General features: G+C 40.4%; 1 protein-coding gene across 1 annotated transcript in view; it reads right to left on the reverse strand.

Annotated features, from left to right (window-relative positions):
* Positions 1 to 16,116, reverse strand: part of LOC309559487 (cytochrome P450 2F3-like) — a gene marked incomplete at its 5' end in the record, with an annotated part of 54,620 nt that extends 38,504 nt beyond the window's left edge. The window contains 3 exons of the mRNA XM_082262761.1: positions 2,979 to 3,128; positions 6,143 to 6,305; positions 15,940 to 16,116. Coding sequence (XP_082118887.1) covers positions 2,979 to 3,128; positions 6,143 to 6,305; positions 15,940 to 16,116 — 490 coding nt within the window. The remainder of the gene's footprint in view (positions 1 to 2,978; positions 3,129 to 6,142; positions 6,306 to 15,939) is intronic.
* Between the last annotated feature and the right edge of the window lie 1,927 nt (positions 16,117 to 18,043).

Raw genomic sequence — 18,043 nt, forward strand, 5'->3', positions numbered from 1 at the left:
TGGAAGATAAAAACAAAACTCAGAATAAATTTATGGAGAAAGTACCCATAATAATGGAATACAGTATGCAACATAAGAAGGTGGAAAAAATTGTAAAAAAACACTGGCACATACTGAAGAAGGACAAACATCTGAGAAATACATTACCAGAAAATCCAGCCTTTGTATATAAACGTGCACCAACTATAAGAAATATGTTAGTGAAAACAGTAATGGATCCTCCCAAAGCACTAGGCACTTTTTTCACAGGAAAAGGTTTCTACCCATGCAAAAGATGTTATGCATGCCTCAGGACAAAATCAAAAGGAAAAATAAATGAGTTTAAATCTACAAGAAATAATATGGTATTTAAAATAAAAGATTTTATTGGATGCAACACAGAAGGAGTGGTCTATGGATTGGAATGTAGCTGCGGCCTACAGTATGTGGGCCGCACGAAGAGATTATTAAGAATAAGAATAAAGGAACATGTGAAAAATATTGAAAATGGCTTTGATAGACACAGCGTATCCAGACATTTCGACCAACACCATCAGAGAGACCCCACACATTTAAAATTTTGGGCGATTGAACCGTATAAAAAACACTGGCGAGGTAGCCATAAAGTCCGCACTTTAAGTCAAAGAGAATCTTACTGGATTCATACATTAGATTGTCTGACACCAAGTGGGTTAAATATAGAATTTGACTTGAACTGTTTTATTAGTGATTTTTAGAAATATAAGTGTATCTGATTTTAGGACATTTTAAATGGTTTTATATAGGAACATATATGTTGGAATGAATAAGTACACCCCGAAGTCCAGAATAAGTACATTATTTAGGGAATTATAATATAAATAAATTAGTAGGAAAAATTTTTTTTAAAAAAATTTAAAAATATTTTAATGAATTACTAAGTAATATTTATAAATGGGTTATATTAAATAAAAAACTATATTAATTGGAATAAATAGATTGATAAGAGGTTCAAGAGGAATATATATATATATGAATAAAAACATTGAGAGGATGTTAGAACAATATAAGTACTAGTATTAAGATATAGGTATATATATAGAAATACAGTAAGGTGAGGGAACAACTATTTATGTTTATATTGTGGTTTTATTTAGCATATTGTTGAATATATGGAAGAAATGTTTATATTGTGGTTTTATTTAACATATTGTTGAATATATGGAAGAAATACTATGTTAATGGCTGCTACATCGCTTCCGGGTTTTAAAAGGTTCATACTTTGGTTTTAACATTATAATAAATATATGGTTTTAAATAATAAGTAAGTTTACATATTCTTTTAGTAAGTAATTGGGGATGGAAATTGGATTCTAGTTTTTATTCAATAATGAAGAAATAAGAGGCACGATAAACATATGTGACTTCAATAAAATGGCCGTATGTTTACATCCGGTTTTAAGAATATTAGCTGTAAATATGGCAAATGGCGGAACATCCGTTTCCGGCTCTAGGGCTTTATAAAGGACATCACAACGGAGGGCGGGTATACCTGGAAGAAGCTGCGTGGGTACGCAGCGTAACGCGTAGGATAGCCAAACCGGAAGTGACGTATCGGCAAAGGAATGTTTGTTATGCTAGAAACAAGACGCAATGCAATGTGAGTGTTACTCTTACCTTTTTTAATAAAACTTATGGGACGTACTTCACCATGTTTGGCCCAATTTGATTTTTTTGGAGATATAAAGGACCGCATATAACCCCTGGAATATAGCTGTTTATACAAGGGAGATATAATTGAGGATTCATAATGGTACATATATGCCAGTAAGGAGGAAGGAACAGCATACCGAGGCATACAACTTAAGGCTCTTTTAAAAGAGCATTGAGGTGAGCGCTTAGGACACCTAGTGGGCACCGCATGAAAGAGCACCTGCATGCCAAATTTGGATAAAGAAGATTCTGTTGATCACTATATATTTATATAATTATTTTAAGGACACTTCAGCACTTTACTTGATATCACCTATTTAAAGCACATTATTAAATTTTGTAATAGTCACGGATTATATATATATGTTGTCACTATATATTGTATTGATATAGTTGGTTTTACTAAGAGCAATTTTAGTTTAGTCTATTTATCACCTATTATATTAATTGAAGGATTTATATCGGATTGTATTTATTTTGCACATTGAGACACATAATTTATGAATATTGTATTTAAGAAGCACTAAGGCACTCTTTCACATATGTATATAATTTGACCTATGTTGTATTAAGCACTTTAAAGCGCGGTACTCCCCCCAACTATACTAACCTCATAGATGTTTCTTCTATACCATTGTCTCTTATCTCTCGCTCTCATAACGTAATATCCGTGTTGTCTCCTTTATAACCTAATTTTGTGGAGCTACCACTTTAACAGGCATGCACAAAAAGTGTGGTGCTTAAAGGAGGAGGCCTGAAATATAGGGTTGGGCATGGGCAACTATTACTTCTTCAAAATACAGCATCAGGTTAAAAGAAATCTATGTCCAAAGCTTTTTTTGCATACTTCTCTTCTCGGTCACAAGAGTGCACTTACTTTTGCACTCCTGTGACCCAGAATCAGCTGACGTCACAGAGTCGCTCCGGGCTCTGGAAGGATCCTGACAATAATGTCGGGATCCACCCAGATGCCTGAATGACAGCTGGCACAGCCTCTAAGCCTACCATTGAGAGCCTGAGACAGCTGCTTCCACCCCCTTTACAGCTTGGTGCTCCAGTGAGCACTGGAGGGGCAGAGCAGAGATCATGACTGACAGTGATTGCTCAGTTCTCTGTGTTAGATCCAGTGGAAGACATAGCCATAGAGGTAAGTATGTTTGTTTTTTTAATTTCCTACACATCTTCTTTAATTAAAAAAAGTTATGTTTCTTTCTGTACCCCTCTCTATTGTAAATCAAATACTACAAAGTAAAGAGTGCACTCAAAAAACATACAAAAAAAAAATCTTATTTGTAGAAGACTTGTACCTTTTGTCTTTTTAAGCTCCTTGATGAGGAACTGAGCCTCCTCTTGTATCCGCTCCTCCAGACTCCTCTTCCCCATTCCAAAGTTCTTCAGTGTGAGCAGAGCAAAGCGTCGAAGTGATTTCCATCTCTCCCCATTGGTAAAGCCAAGATCTGTTAAATTAAAAATACAAGGTTATAATCACTAATGTTTGTGAGAGCCACATCTGGTTATGAAAGAGCTCATACAAATGAAAATCCAGCTTAAAACCCCAATTATGGGAGGTTCTGCAGGCTCAGAACTTTGTGTGCCATTATCTCCACTCATATTTTTGCAACACCATATACTGTTGATAAGGTAAAACAACAGCCTCTGTTAAAAAATAATTTCAGATAGGGCATTCTTCACATAGTACATTGGATCAGCTTGGACCAATGTAACTATGTACAGTATATAACATACCTGTGGGATCCCTCTAGAACATGGGTGTCCAACCTTTTGGCTTCTCTGGGCCACATTGAGTGTAGAGAAATTTCCTTGGGCCGCATATTAAACATATACTATAGTTAAGGTATATAAGTAATAAAATGCCGCTGCGCCCTTCCCGTGCCGCTGTGCCCCCTGCACTAATTTAACACAACTAGAGGATGATAAAATGAAAAGGAATCAGTATACAGAGGTTTACTTCTTCTGAGAGATAATAAAGGAACACTCTAACCACCATGACCACTTCAGTGATTTGAAGTGGTCATGGTGGTAGGAGTCACTGCACATGCTCCCCTCCCCCCCCTGAGGCAGCCTCTGCCTACCGTTAGTTGGAAGCTGCCCCCGACCTGACTTCCTTCCTCCCCAGCAAAATAAAAAATTGTCAGGGGGCAGTGGGCCGCATTGCCCGAGGTTCCGGGCCGCATGCGGCCCTCGGGTCGCAGGTTGGACATGCCTGCTCTAGAAGGTGGAAATCACTAAAATAAACATTGCTACCCCAGTGATCTCCACTAGCTTCCGGGTCCCATGCCAAGCATCTGCCCTGCTGCATGTTAAACACAGGAGATTGGCCACTTGGTATTGACGCCATTCAGAGAACGCTATAAATTTTCTCAAAGAATGCAAAGCACTCTCTATTTCACCTCACTGCCCCCCCCCCCCTGAAAAGTGATTCACAATGTATCACTTTTCAGAGATGCAGCAAAGGCTGCTGCAAGTATTATCAAGTTCATAAGCTCTATTAATGGACATTTGCCATTTAGGACCTCCCAAATATAAACATTTTACATATTAACTGATTTACCATAGAATTTGTGAAAGCAACACATAAAATAGTTACAAGACGCATTCATTTTTGGATTTTTGGAACATCTTATCAACATGGCCATAACCCAGACTCTGAAATGCCTTGCAGCAGAACATGTGGAGACCAACTGTCTTTCTGCACTGTACAACAACACATTTCAAAGACGAGGAACAGTTTGTAAGTAGGTCTTCCTCACAGTACATTTATTGGCATTAAAATAAATTTGACAACAAGCTGTTCTTAGAGATGAGATCCACTAACCCTGTGCCATTTTAGCAGCCAATTGAATGCTGCATACCTTGCTTACTCCACATATACCCTTGTAAACGGGAGCACCTAAATAGCTAATCAATCCATTGGTCGTGGGAAGGAGACTTCATTGGTGGTGCCTGTAGGCACATGACTATTGTACCTTAGGATAAGTCTGGTCTAATTAAAAATCGGTATTTCAGTTTTAAATAGAAGCCAGTTTGGGAGACCCCACAGCAGTTTTGATCGCCAGATCTGTGTTATGGAAGGTTTTATTGCAGCTGTTTTATTAGACCTCATGCACACTGAACGTTATGAAAATGTCAGTAGAAAGCTGTAGCTGTAGGAGTTTTTCAGCTTTTTTCAGTAGTGTTTTTCAGCGTTTTTTTAGCTTTTTTCAGTTGTAGCATTTTTTTTTATTTTTTTTTAGCAAAACTATACTCTCACAAACGCTTATGGCTCAAAAACGTTGATAAATGCAGAATATCCAAGTTTTTTTTTGTCGGTTTTCAGCTTTTTTTCAGCTTTTACTAGATCCTCTCAAAACCCACTAGTTCTGTGTTTTTTTTTGCAGCCAGAAAATGTCCCTGCCAAAAACTGCTGATGACAGCCAATGTGTGCATGGACACATAGGATAACATGCTGGGGAGTTTATTGGCTGCAGAAAAAAACGTCTGACGCCAAAACAGCAGCTGTAAAAACGTCTACGAGCATGAGGCCTTAATGTTATATTATGGAGACTTCATCAGCAGGACTAAGATGTCTCCTGCTCTATGGATGAAGATCAAAGCTGGGGTCTCTAATGGGAACACCTTATGACTGTAATCCACAAAAGATATGAGAAGCCAGTGGGTTATGAACTGCAGCTGACCTAGAAGATCCTTCAGATGAGTTTGAAGATCCTTGCATCATTATTTTTGTTCTTTATTTAGCAGTGATAATTACGCTACTCTGAGGGGAGCCCATCCACTAGAGTAAAGTCCAATCATCCTTGCTGAGACTATTACATATCTCTATGCATGGCTGCCTACAGATCCAATCAAAGGGATTACAATGAAATCAATAAACGAAGACAATACTTTAAAGCCAGTATAAGAAAACATATAAACTTCTTGTGCAATAATGAAAAGCAAAAAGTCCAAAAAGTGACAAAGAATAATTACCACTGTGTTTTTAGTTGGTGAAGAATACAGTTGGCACAGCAATGCCAATACGCATGAAAATACTTCTTAAAGTGCTCAGATGTCCAGCCACCAACATCAAGTGACAACATTCACCAGAACATATGGCTACCATTACAGCAGCATACACTGTACACTTGTGTTAGAATGGAAATCCTTCAGGAGTCAATAGGGTAACCCACTTCCAATGGCACCTTCTTTTGTGCTCCAACTAGGGTTAATAAAGCTAACCATGAGCCAATGGAGTTTTCCAATAGTGTATTATGTTTATTACCAGATAATAACATAGCAGTAAAAAATACAAACTTTTAAAATCCAGTAAACTCCCAAGGAAAGCTGCTGCGCAATCCTGAGTCGGCAGCAGCTTTCCATGACTTTCCGTGATGTCAGCACCATAATCTCTGCCCTAACGCTGAAATCAATATTAGAAGGTGATTCAAGCCAAAAAAATGCAACATCATCTCACCATGTTCACCAATGAAGTTCAAGAACACAGGATAGTCTCCTCTATCTCCAAATGCTTCATTTTGGTCGATCAAGGCCTCCTTAACAGCGTTGTATCCACATACAACAATTCCAGGTCTAGGGCCCAGGTAAAGAGTGTAGACTGGTCCATACTTGTCTTTTAGCTGTGGAAAATGTAAAAGAGACTTCAAGTGTTTACCTAATCCATTGTCAAAACAGGTCTTCTTCCCCTCCATCATGAATTTTCACATATTCTACCCAAAACTGCTAATGTAGCTTTTAGGTTAGTTTTACCAGTTACTATGAACATAGAATTTTTTGTATTATCTATCTATCTATCTATCTATCTATCTATCTATCTATCTATCTATCTATCTATCTATCTATCTATCTATCTATCTATCTATCTATCTATCTATCTGTCTGTCTGTCTGTCTGTCTGTCTGTCTGTCTGTCTGTCTGTCTGTCTGTCTGTCTGTCTGTCTGTCTGTCTGTCTGTCTGTCTGTCTGTCTGTCTGTCTGTCTGTCTATCTATCTATCTGTCTGTCTATCTATCTATCTATCTTCCGATTTACATCTCATATATATATTTTTTTGGTCAGGACTAAAAGAATAACATTTTTACAGGTTTTTAATCAATTAAATATAGATTATTCTTATGTATAGTTCACATTTACTACCTGTGGTCAACAAGTGGAAATTTCCAAGTAAGATCAGTGTATTTCTCGAGGCTAATTTACAACCGCACTGAAAAAAATCTGAATAGCAGGGAGACCAGATTACACAGACTGCAGGGCGAGCCCTAGAGGAACGACGCACTCCCTCCCTCCCTCTTTCTAGCAGGGACAGGAATACCTGACGTAGACAGTTATACACAGGGCACATCCATAAATACAAGCAGTGTTCATCTGTTATATTGGAATAGCCAGCATACTAGTAAATTGAGTGCATGGGTACATATTATATTAAAGTGTAGGTACAGTATAGCTCAAACAAATGTTTTAGTTTGATATAGATTGTGGAAAAATTAGAACATATGTCAAATCTTTATTTCTGTCTGCGTCCCACTGGTTAGATTTTGCTTTTCTGTTTGTTCTTTGACAACTGTCATATAATTTTACAATTGTCAGGAGGATAGGAAGTAATGATAATAAATATCCAATTTGGAACACTTGTTTCTCTAACAACCAAGGGGGAAATTCCCTCCTTTGGAGAGATTTTCACTAACTTCTCCTTTGCGGGTCAAGGACAGGAAGTAAAAGGAAATCTCCCAAATGGGACATAGACAGCTAAAAAAAAAAAACTTAACAGGGGTTTAACCCATTCCTACTTAAGCACTTCTGGACCGGAAGGTTTTCCTGCTTAATGACCAGGCCCTATTTTGCGATTTGGCACTGCGTGAATTTAACGGACAATTGCGCGGTCCTGCGATGCTGTACCTAAATAAAATTGATGTCCTTTTTTCCCCACAAATAGAGCTTTCTTTTGGTGGTATTTGATCACCTGTGCGATTTTTATTTTTTGCGCTATAAACAAAAAAAGAGCGACAATTTTGAAAAAAATATATATGTTTTCACATTCTGCTATATAACATTCCCAAAAAAAAAAAAAAAAATTTAAAAATCTAAATTTTTTAACATTTTAGGCCAATTTGTTTTCAGCTACATATTTTTGGTAAAAAAAATCGCAATAAGCATATTTTGATTGGTTTGCGCAAAAGTTATTGCGTCTACTAACTACGGAAAAGATTTAGGTCATTTTTATTGTTTTTTTTTTTTTTACTAGTAATGGCGGCGATCTGCGATTTTTTGCGGGACTGTGACATTGCGGCGGACAGATCGGGCCCCTAACTGACATTTTTGACACTTTTGGGAGTACCAGTGGCAATACTACAGTAATCAGTGCTAAAAATATGCACTGTTACTGTTATAATATCACTGGCAGGGAAGGGGTTAATACTGTTGGTGATCAAGGGGTTAAATGTAAGCCTAGGGGAGTGATTCTAACTGTGAGGGGGTTGGGCTTTTGAAATGATCACAGAGACATGCGATCCTATATAGCAGGATCACATAGTCTCTGTGATCATTGCAGGCAGAGGGACGGACGGCTGTGTTCCTTTTCTCTCAGCGGGGAGAGATCGAGAGTGTTAGGCGGCAATTGGAGCCTCCTGACACACACGTGCCAGCTTCCCCGCTGGTCGATCAACTTGAGTACAACTAGCCTGCCATATTCTCTTGCGATTATTGCTACCGGCTGCTATAGCTGCTAGGAATAATCAGTGTCTTCTCCTGGCGGGGGCGGTTTCCCCCGGGAGCAGACAATGGCTTGGCAGGAGGAATTCACTATCTGTGTTGTTGGGGGAATTGTGCAAATTTCTTTCCTGCAACCTGTGGTGCAACCAAATGCAGCCTGCCCTGTTTTCCTGTGCTGTGTGTTTCAGCACATTCATTTAAATGACTGTTTAACAATACAATGAGCCAATACACAGGGCACAGTGTTGTGAATTGGCCTTAAATGGTTTCAGGTGTTGTTAGCAATTGCGGAGGTTTATCTAATCCCAAAATGTCAATTCTATCAGTTGTAGCGCTCGCTCTCTAGTTAGGCTTCTAGGCCAGACTAAATTTAGTTTTTGGCTTTACTGTAATCAGTAGTGCAGCAAATTATTATTTTTGTCTGGTCAGGGTTCTTAGCTGGGTGTTTTATTCCACCCACCTGTTTCTGGAAAAAGTTTCCAGGATATAGGGCAGGGAGAGTCAAATGATCAGTATGAATATTCATCATGCCCGGGCTAATTCTTGAAGGGAGGCATCCAGAAGGTGGCTGGGGAGGTGATAAATGTCTGGGAGACCTTTCCGGAGTGTTCCTCCTCTTTTATGAGGGTTTTTAGTTTTCTTAGGGCTGCTGCCCCTGAAGGCAGATTTGCTTAGTAAAGGATTGCAGTTGGGGCTCAAGCAGGAGATAGGCAGAGGGCTTGGCAAAGATTGAAAGAGGATTTTTGCTACAGTCTGGGCCTCAGCAGGAGCTGGGCTGGGGGCCTGGGGAGGACTGGTAAAGGATCAGTGCAGGAGGCAATGCCAGAAGTCCTGGTCTGAAAAATTATCTTTTATCTTCCTGAAGAAGCATATTTTAGTGGAAGCTTAGTGGTTTACAGCTCACCAACCATGGGACACCATGAGTAGGACCTGATTTGGGACATTAATGTGTGACTGCAGTTTTAAGGATTTAGTGTGAAGATTGTCCTCCTTTTGATTGCGGTTATTATTTCTGACCCTAAACCCCTCTCCTGTTCAAGTTACTCAGGAATAAATCCTAAAAAGACATCCTCTAGACTAAGCATGTATTGTTGGTGTGCATGGATCTGTGCTTGTGGCTGGCAGCCTCTGTACTAGCAGGGGAGACCTGGGCATATTCTCAGAGGCCTCTTTGGGGATAAGCGCTACACAAGTTTTACTTGTACTTATGATTGGGACTGCAACGTCATGCTATTCGATGTTGTGCTACTTTTCCTTCTAAGAGATAGCAAAGCCCATACTTTAGGTGTAGTTTGGAATACCCAAAAGGCAGGTAAGGTCACCAATCACCATCTCCATAGTGGGGCTGTTGAGAGAAACCACCTTCAGAGATACTCTTCAAACATGCTCAATGAAAGCTGTTAAGCTGGAATGCCCCGCTTCTGGCATTTAGGCAGTGGGACAGCAAAGTGGAGTGACTTCCTATCCCAGCATTTGAGGTAGATGAAGAATCTGAAGAGATATAAATTCCTTGTTTGACTGGAGGAAGGCTAATGAATATGCCTCAGTTAAACCTCATGGATAAGTTTAAATGGGCAGTGGGAAAAGAGGCTCCACTGGTTGCCCCCTACTAGAGGCAAAATGGGTGTGTCAATGACTCAGTTCCAGAGAGAGTTGAAGGTTTTACCAGAGATCAAGAAACTTCTGAGGGATTGATCACCTTTGTCCTTAGGGATATATACTGTACCACAGCATAACAATCTCCTACAACTCGTTGGCAACCTGGCAGGTTGTGTTGTCTAGGGTCAGAGCCCTCTTGGTGGCAGAAAGTATCTGCATGAAGCAGGACTCTAGGGTACTGGTATGACATCGGCTGGTTCAAGAGACAAACGGTGTGTGTGGGCCTGTTCCCAATAGTTCAGAGCTTGTGAGAAATTAAGAATATTGACCCACTATTTGGTTAAAGTGGCCTGAGAGTACATCCATACACTAACTTCAGTTACAAACCGCTCACTCTACCTTGTTAATTTTGGCCTGATGATCAGGGGATTTGGGGGCATGGTTCTCAGACCTGGAGCACACTCAGACATCATAGATTCAGAAGTGGAAACAATGCCTGTCTGAAGCCTCACAGTTCAACAGGGACATAGGTAGAGCAAGAAGGGCAGGAGATGCTTGACTTCCAAGTTAGTGAGCAACAGGTATGTCAACCACCATAAGGCCATTGGTAGTTGCTGCCTGCTCTTCGATCAACACCCCCAGGAGAAATCTTGGGTCTTGACAAGCTGACACAGTCTGCAAGTTACCCAGCTCAGGTCCATCACACAGCTGTGGACCCCTTTGACCCGCCATCCTCTAACAAGCCAGAAGACAAAGATGAAAGACCCTTTGGCCTAGAAGATAGAACTGCTTCAGCCCTTGAAGCACTCACAGAGCTCTAACTAAACCCCCTAAACAATCTGCACAAGGAGACTTTGTATGATCTATATCCTTACCAAGGACAGGAAGTTCAAGTTGTGTGGAGTATAGCATACTCCTTTTTTAGGCCACCTTGTTGAGCAGTGAGTGCAAGCTCAATTTACTTTTCCCACAATCCTTTGGGGTTCTGCGATCCCCTGAGTTCCCACAAGTTCCTTGGTTTCTGATCACACTCGGAGAATATAAGCTTCATTGATATCCACCCTCATTGGTCCCAAGATACCATACCTGATGAGACAGAAATGACTGGCCATGAAATCTGTTTCCAGGTGTATGGTCCTTCACTGTTTTACCTGGCATTCAAGCAGACGGTTTGCGGCACAATAGCATGCAACTTCAGACAAAGACCCAGGTACTGCGGAGTCCATTGCTTCAATTGTATCCATAGTGCTGAGCTTCTATTGGGCTGGTCTGGCACCTACACTTATTCACTTTGGTGTTTAGAATAGAAACTCTCTATGCCGCTAGCGTATGGAACAGGTTTGGGAAACTCTCCAGCTGACCTTCTGGATTATCAGGGATCTCCTTGTGAGAGAGGTGTTGCACTTTTCTGTTCCTATAGAGTTTCTCTGAGTGTCTTATAGACTGTACTGTGCTTCCAAATAGTATCCTTACTGGAAAAATTGCTCCTAGGCAGCTCCTGTTAGCGTAATAGTTGCATTGCAAGTTATTATTTGTTCTTTGCTTATTGAATACACCTGTTACCATCTTTTTTTGCATTGCCAATTTAACCCACAGTCATTCTGTAAACCTCAAGTTATGCTGTTTGTCTGATCGTTTTGTCAATACCTCTACATTACATAAGCTTTTTGAGTTGAGCCTATATGTCTGGGTGAAAAAAGAACCCTGGAAAGGTAGGGTGAGTTCTTCTCTTTACTTTTAGAACTTCAATTTCAGTTCTGGCTGAAGCGTAGGCTTATCGGGTGATATAAATATGGCAAGCCTTAGAAAAGGCATATATGTAGGTGGTATTATATAGAGATAATTCAATCCATTACATTTCTGTGCACCTGGCATAACACAATACAGTGTAATTATATCGTAGAAAAACCAATTATCTCAGAAAAACACTTTTTTCGCATAATACTATACATTATAATAATCCCGTATATAAACCAATTATTTCTATAGAAAGTTCTTTTTAAATGAAGGAAAAAGGCATTTTTGTTGTGAGTCTAATGTTTCACTTCACACACCATTGTGAATTATATTTGTTAATACCAAAGCTTTTCTTCCCTGAATTAATACTTTATGTAGAAGATAAACTACAGGATAAACTATGGGTCCCTTGTTACCCATAGGAACCATTTGGTTTACATCTTACTGGAGGAAGGTTAATAAAATATTCGTTCTGACTGGCTGTTATGTTGTACTACCTGCCACACTGCTCTTAGATTATAGAATTGTCCACACATATCATACATGTACAAACACAAACAACCCCCAAACATTATAATATTTTTTTTTTAGCAGAGACCCTAAAAAATACAATAAAATGGCGATCGTATCAATATTTTATGTCACATGGTATTTTCGTTGCAATTTTTTTTGGAAAAAATACACTTTAATGAGTTTTAATGCAAAAAAACAATATATAACCCAATTTTTGTTAAAATATAAAAGATGATGTTATGCCGAAATAGATACCCAACCTGTCATGCTTTAAAGCATGCTTGTGGAATGGCAACAAACTACAGGTTACCTGTTTAGAATTACAGAGGAGGTCTAGCGCTATAATTATTGCTCTCGCTCTATTGTTCATGGTGATACCTCACTTGTGTGGTGCGAACACCAAGTTCTGCTACAAATTGGGGAAACGCATGAAATGTTGGTGCAAGTGTACGGGACGGAAGCTGTGAATAGAAAATGTGTTTATGACAAACGCTTTCCTGACGGTAAGGAAGCGACTGAGGATGAACCACGTTCAGGTCAGAACCCCAGACATAAATGAGTGAGCGTGACAAATGCTGGTAAGAGATCGTTGACTGACTAATCAATTGATGGGGAAGGAATTGGGCATTAGGAAGGACAGGGTGCGCATTATTGTCTGCAAAGATTTTGGTAAGCGGAAGATCTGTTCCCGGTTTGTGCCGTACAAGCTGACAGACGAACAAAAAGCAAAACAGATGGAAACCTCTGGAGACTTCATTACTATGTAAGACCAGGATCCATCCTTTCTGCGAACAATCGTCACAGGGGATGAGACCTGTTGCTACCAATTCGATCCGGAATCCAAACGGCGATTCATGGAATGGCGTTCACCGTCTTCCCCTCGACCCAAAAAGAGTCTTCTTCCTGTTTCCCAGCCTGAGGAGCGTCATGAAAGGCACACGTTTTGTGGACATGGCAGCAATCCAAGAATGTGAGACGGCGGTTCTGCGATCGATTCCTAACGAGGCCTTTTCTGACAGTTTCTAGAAGCTTTATGAATGTTGCCAAAAGTGTGTTGTGAAGGATGGTGAATATTTTGACGGCCAATAAAAGTAATTTGATTGTATCTTCTGTTTTGTTTGTTTTCTGATACCATTCACCAAACTTTTTAGATGTACCTTGTATACAGCCATTTTACATCTCTTCACACTGTTTCGTCAACAATGCACACCTTCAGCAATGTAAATCTAAGAACAAGGTGGTTCCACAATTTGCACACCTCCTATCCTAACCGTAGACATTAACGTGGTGATTTGATCAAGGTGTTGGTGCTGCCTGTGCGGATATAAATGTTGGAATTTTCCTGACACTCATGAGCACTAAAAAAATGGCTTGGATAAGCTTTGAAATATCTTCAACATTACAGAACATGTCCAGTTGAATGAGACTCAACTACTACTATATAGTTAGTTGCATGTTATCAACCTTTAGTAGAAATTTGGATCAGCTTTTAATTTCTGTCTGTCTTATCACAGTGAGTTAGTGTCTCTCATGTCTTCCCTTCCTAGTAATACCCTGTGTGTCAGGATGCGAGAAGCTGGAAAAGTTACACAAACAGTTTATAAATTGGATAAAAGTTATAACTCTTAAAAAAATATTGGCTAATTGGCTGTTGTTAAGCATAGCTTTAAAGAAACACATGAACATCAGCTGTTCGTGTGTTCGCTGAACACACAAACAAATGGGGCGCTCAGCGGAAAGTTTGTCCGCCGATGAGCGCCCCATAATGCACTGCGCTGCTGCAGTGCATTGATTGCTGATGTTTGGCCAAAGCATGCACCTGACCTGTATGCTTTGGCCAATCACAGCACAATATCCTGTCAGAGCCATGATTGGCCAAAGGCTGGGCCCCACACTTCATAAGGCCGCTGCTTACACGGCAGTCGTATATAGTGTGTGACAATTGAGATTAGGCAGGTAGTTAGTGGATAGTGGGTTGAGTCAGTTTAGTGCAGTCAGTGTAGCGTACAGGCATACTCCACTTTTAAAATGTATGGATATGTTGTAGTCCTGGGTCTCCTCCCGATGCTCCCCAAGTTTTGTGTCCCTGTCACTTATAGTTTGTGAGCAATGCCATGCCAAGCTAACCAAGATTTTCCCATAGAGGCCAATGTTAAAGTATGGACAGGGAGCAGTGCCATGTCAAGCTGTCTATTATTTCTCATAGATGCCAATGTTAAAGACAGGGAGCAGTGCCATGCCAAGCAAACCAATATTTCCCATAGATGCCAATGAGCACTAAATGCTGAAAATTGCTCTAGGCAGGAAGAGGGTGAAAATGCCCTGTATTTAAATGGTTAAGTCGAACCCTATGACAGAATTAAAAAAAAAATGGCATGGGGTCCCCCCCCAAATCCATACCAGCCCTTTGGTTCTGGTACAGATTTTAAGGGGAACTCCACACCAAAATCTAAAAAAAAAAACGGTGTGGGGTTCCCCTCAAAATCCATACCAGACCCTATCCGAGCATGCAGCCTGGCAGGCCAAGAAAGGGGGGGGGGCGAGCGAGTGCCCCCCTCCATAACCATACCAGGCTGCTTGCCCTCAACATGGGGAGGGTGCTTTGGGGTGCCCCCCAAAACAACTTGTCCCCGTGTTGATGAGGACAAGGCCCTCTTCCTGACAACCCTGGACTGTGGTTGTATGGGTCTGCGGGTGGGGGGCTTATCTGAATTTGGAAGCCCCAGATCCTGGCCCCCCCTATGTGAATGTGTATTGGGTACATCGTACCCCTTCCCATTCACCAAAAAAGTGTAAAAAAAAGAAAAAACACAGAACACAGTTTTTGGTTAAAATACACCCGAAAAATAAAAACATTTAAAAAATGCTTTGCCTCTTTAGAGGCGTCCCGCCGTATGCCGCTCTTCAGCTTTGACCGCGCTTTTATAGGCAAGGGGCTGGGCCACTCGGTTACGTCACCCGGTTGCACCGCCCCTTCTGACATCACATGATGTTTTTTCATGTTTTTTTATCTGTATTGCTGGGAGCCGACAATACATTACAGTCGAGAGCAAGTTTAAATGACATTTTTTCCTGAAAATTTTAGTATTGCTGCAGCTGGCTCCATACATCATACAGATGCGCCACTTTACAGGAGCATTAAGGGAACCCCCCAGGCACAATATTTAAAGGAATTTTTCAGTTTTATTGTTTCACTTTAAGCATCATTAAAATCACTGCTCCTGTAAAAACGATTGTTTAAAAAACATTTTTTTGCATTGACACATGTTCCCCCAGGGCAGTACCCGGGTCCCCATACATTTTTTATGGCAATAACTTTGATTATAAGCCTTTTAAATGAGGACTGATTTTTCATGTTCGTGTCCCATAGACTTTAACAGAGTTTGCATGTTCGCTAGAACTTTTTCCCTGTTCAAGATGTTCTGGTGCGAACCGAACAGGGGGTTGTTCAGCCCATCACTACTTGCTAGTACATTGATCAACTGCATTCATTATTATCTGAGTTAAGTATTAAGTTAAGTATTGAAACAAGAGGATAAACATGACAGCCAAGAAACTAGCATGTGCAGAATGAGAAGTAACAGTGAAAGCCTCTATGACTGTGTTAGGGAAGGCTTTCTTTATCCAACCCCCCCACCCCTTAAAGAAAAAAAAAAAGATCTTTTGACCAAGGGCTGATTGATTCAGACTTGCTTACCTTCATGAGTGACCTGCCAATGTCTTTTGTGTTGACCTGTAGGAGGTTCCCAATAAATGGTAAGGGCATGGGTCCTGGAGGAAGTGTTGCTTTCTCCTTTAAAATCCTCATGAAGCTCAGAATTATACAGGACACAAAGAAGATGATAATTAGGATATATGTAGCATACCAATCCATACTGCTACCTGCCAGATAGACACAATAGAAAAAGATCAATGATATAGAAGAATTATTAGCAAAAATGATTGCAGGTGTTATATCTCTGATAGATCTCAGAAACATCTAAAATGTTTCTTCCTATTATGTACCAGATGTTGCAATCTACAGAGCAGCCTTTCTCAACTATTTTACCTCAGAGAAACCCCTAAAATAATTTTCATGTCCCAAGGAACCGTTCGTAAAACCAGTTCATTGGAAGTCAATGAGAAAAATGTCCTTTACATTGGTGGGCAGGAGGAAGAATGTCCCCTTACATTGGTGGTCTGAATGCCACCCTTACAGACAGCTAAAAATAGCAGTGGTGTTATGACGCTGATTTTGCCAAGTGGTGTTGACCTTGGAACTTTGCAGGCATCATCAAATGGAAGGACAATCAACCCCAGCTCAAGGAACTCCTAGCAACCTTTGGAGGAACCCTAGTTGAGAATGGCTGCTGTAGAGGCTAGGAACTTGACTGGCCTGCACAGAATCCTGACCTCAACCCGATAGAACACCTTTGGGATGATTCAAGCAGAGACTGCGAGCCAGGCCTTCTCGTCCAACATTCTGGAAGAATAGTCATACATTGCCATAGACACACTCCTAAACCATGTGGACAGCCTTCCCAGAAGAGTTGAAGCTGTTATAGCTGTAAAGGGTGGGCCAACTCAATATTGAACCCTATGGACTAAAACTGGGATGTCATTAAAGTTCATGTGCATGTAAAGGCAGGCATCCCAATACTTTTGATAATATAGTGTATCTTGTATGTTTATTTCAGTTTGGTGACCTATGAAATAGCGGAGTAGGGATGAAGATGCACCTTTAAAAACAAGTCAGCAAACTGAGAAGGTATACAGTGCCTTGCGAAAGTATTCGGCCGCCTTGAACTTTGCGACCTTTTGCCACATTTCAGGCTTCAAACATAAAGATATAAAACTGTAATTTTTTGTGAATAATCAACAACAAGTGGGACACAATCATGAAGTGGAACAATATTTATTGGATATTTCAAACTTTTTTAACAAATAAAAAACTGAAAACTTGGGCGTGCAAAATTATTCAGCCCCCTTAAGTTAATACTTTGTAGCGCCACCTTTTACTGCGATTACAGCTGTAAGTCGCTTGGGGTATGTCTCTATCAGTTTTGCACATGGAGAGACTGAAATTTTTGCCCATTCCTCCTTGCAAAACAGCTCGAGCTCAGTTGGATGGAGAGCGTTTGTGAACAGCAGTTTTCAGTTCTTTCCACAGATTCTCGATTGGATTCAGGTCTGGACTTAGACTTGGCCATTCTAACACCTGGATATGTTTATTTGTGAACCATTCCATTGTAGATTTTGCTTTATGTTTTGGATCATTGTCTTGTTGGAAGACAAATCTCCGTCCCAGTCTCAGGTCTTTTGCAGACTTCATCAGGTTTTCTTCCAGAATGGTCCTGTATTTGGCTCCATCCATCTTCCCATCAATTTTAACCATCTTCCCTGTCTCTGCTGAAGAAAAGCAGGCCCAAACCATGATGCTGCCACCACCATGTTTGATTGTGGGGATGGTGTGTTCAGGGTGATGAGCTGTGTTGCTTTTACGCCAAACATAACGTTTTACATTGTTGCCAAAAAGTTCGATTTTGGTTTCATCTGACCAGAGCACCTTCTTCCACATGTTTGGTGTGTCTCCCAGGTGGCTTGTGGCAAACTTTAAATTACACTTTTTATGGATATCTTTAAGAAATGGCTTTCTTCTTGCCACTCTTCCATAAAGGCCAGATTTGTGCAGTATACGACTGATTGTTGTCCTATGGACAGAGTCTCCCACCTCAGCTGTAGATCTCTGCAGTTCATCCAGAGTGATCATGGGCCTCTTGGCTGCATCCCTGATCAGTCTTCTCCTTGTATGAGCTGAAAGT

The sequence above is a fragment of the Pelophylax lessonae genome (genome assembly GCF_965119305.1).
Source record: "Pelophylax lessonae genome assembly, chromosome: 7".
Lineage (NCBI taxonomy): Eukaryota > Metazoa > Chordata > Amphibia > Anura > Ranidae > Pelophylax > Pelophylax lessonae.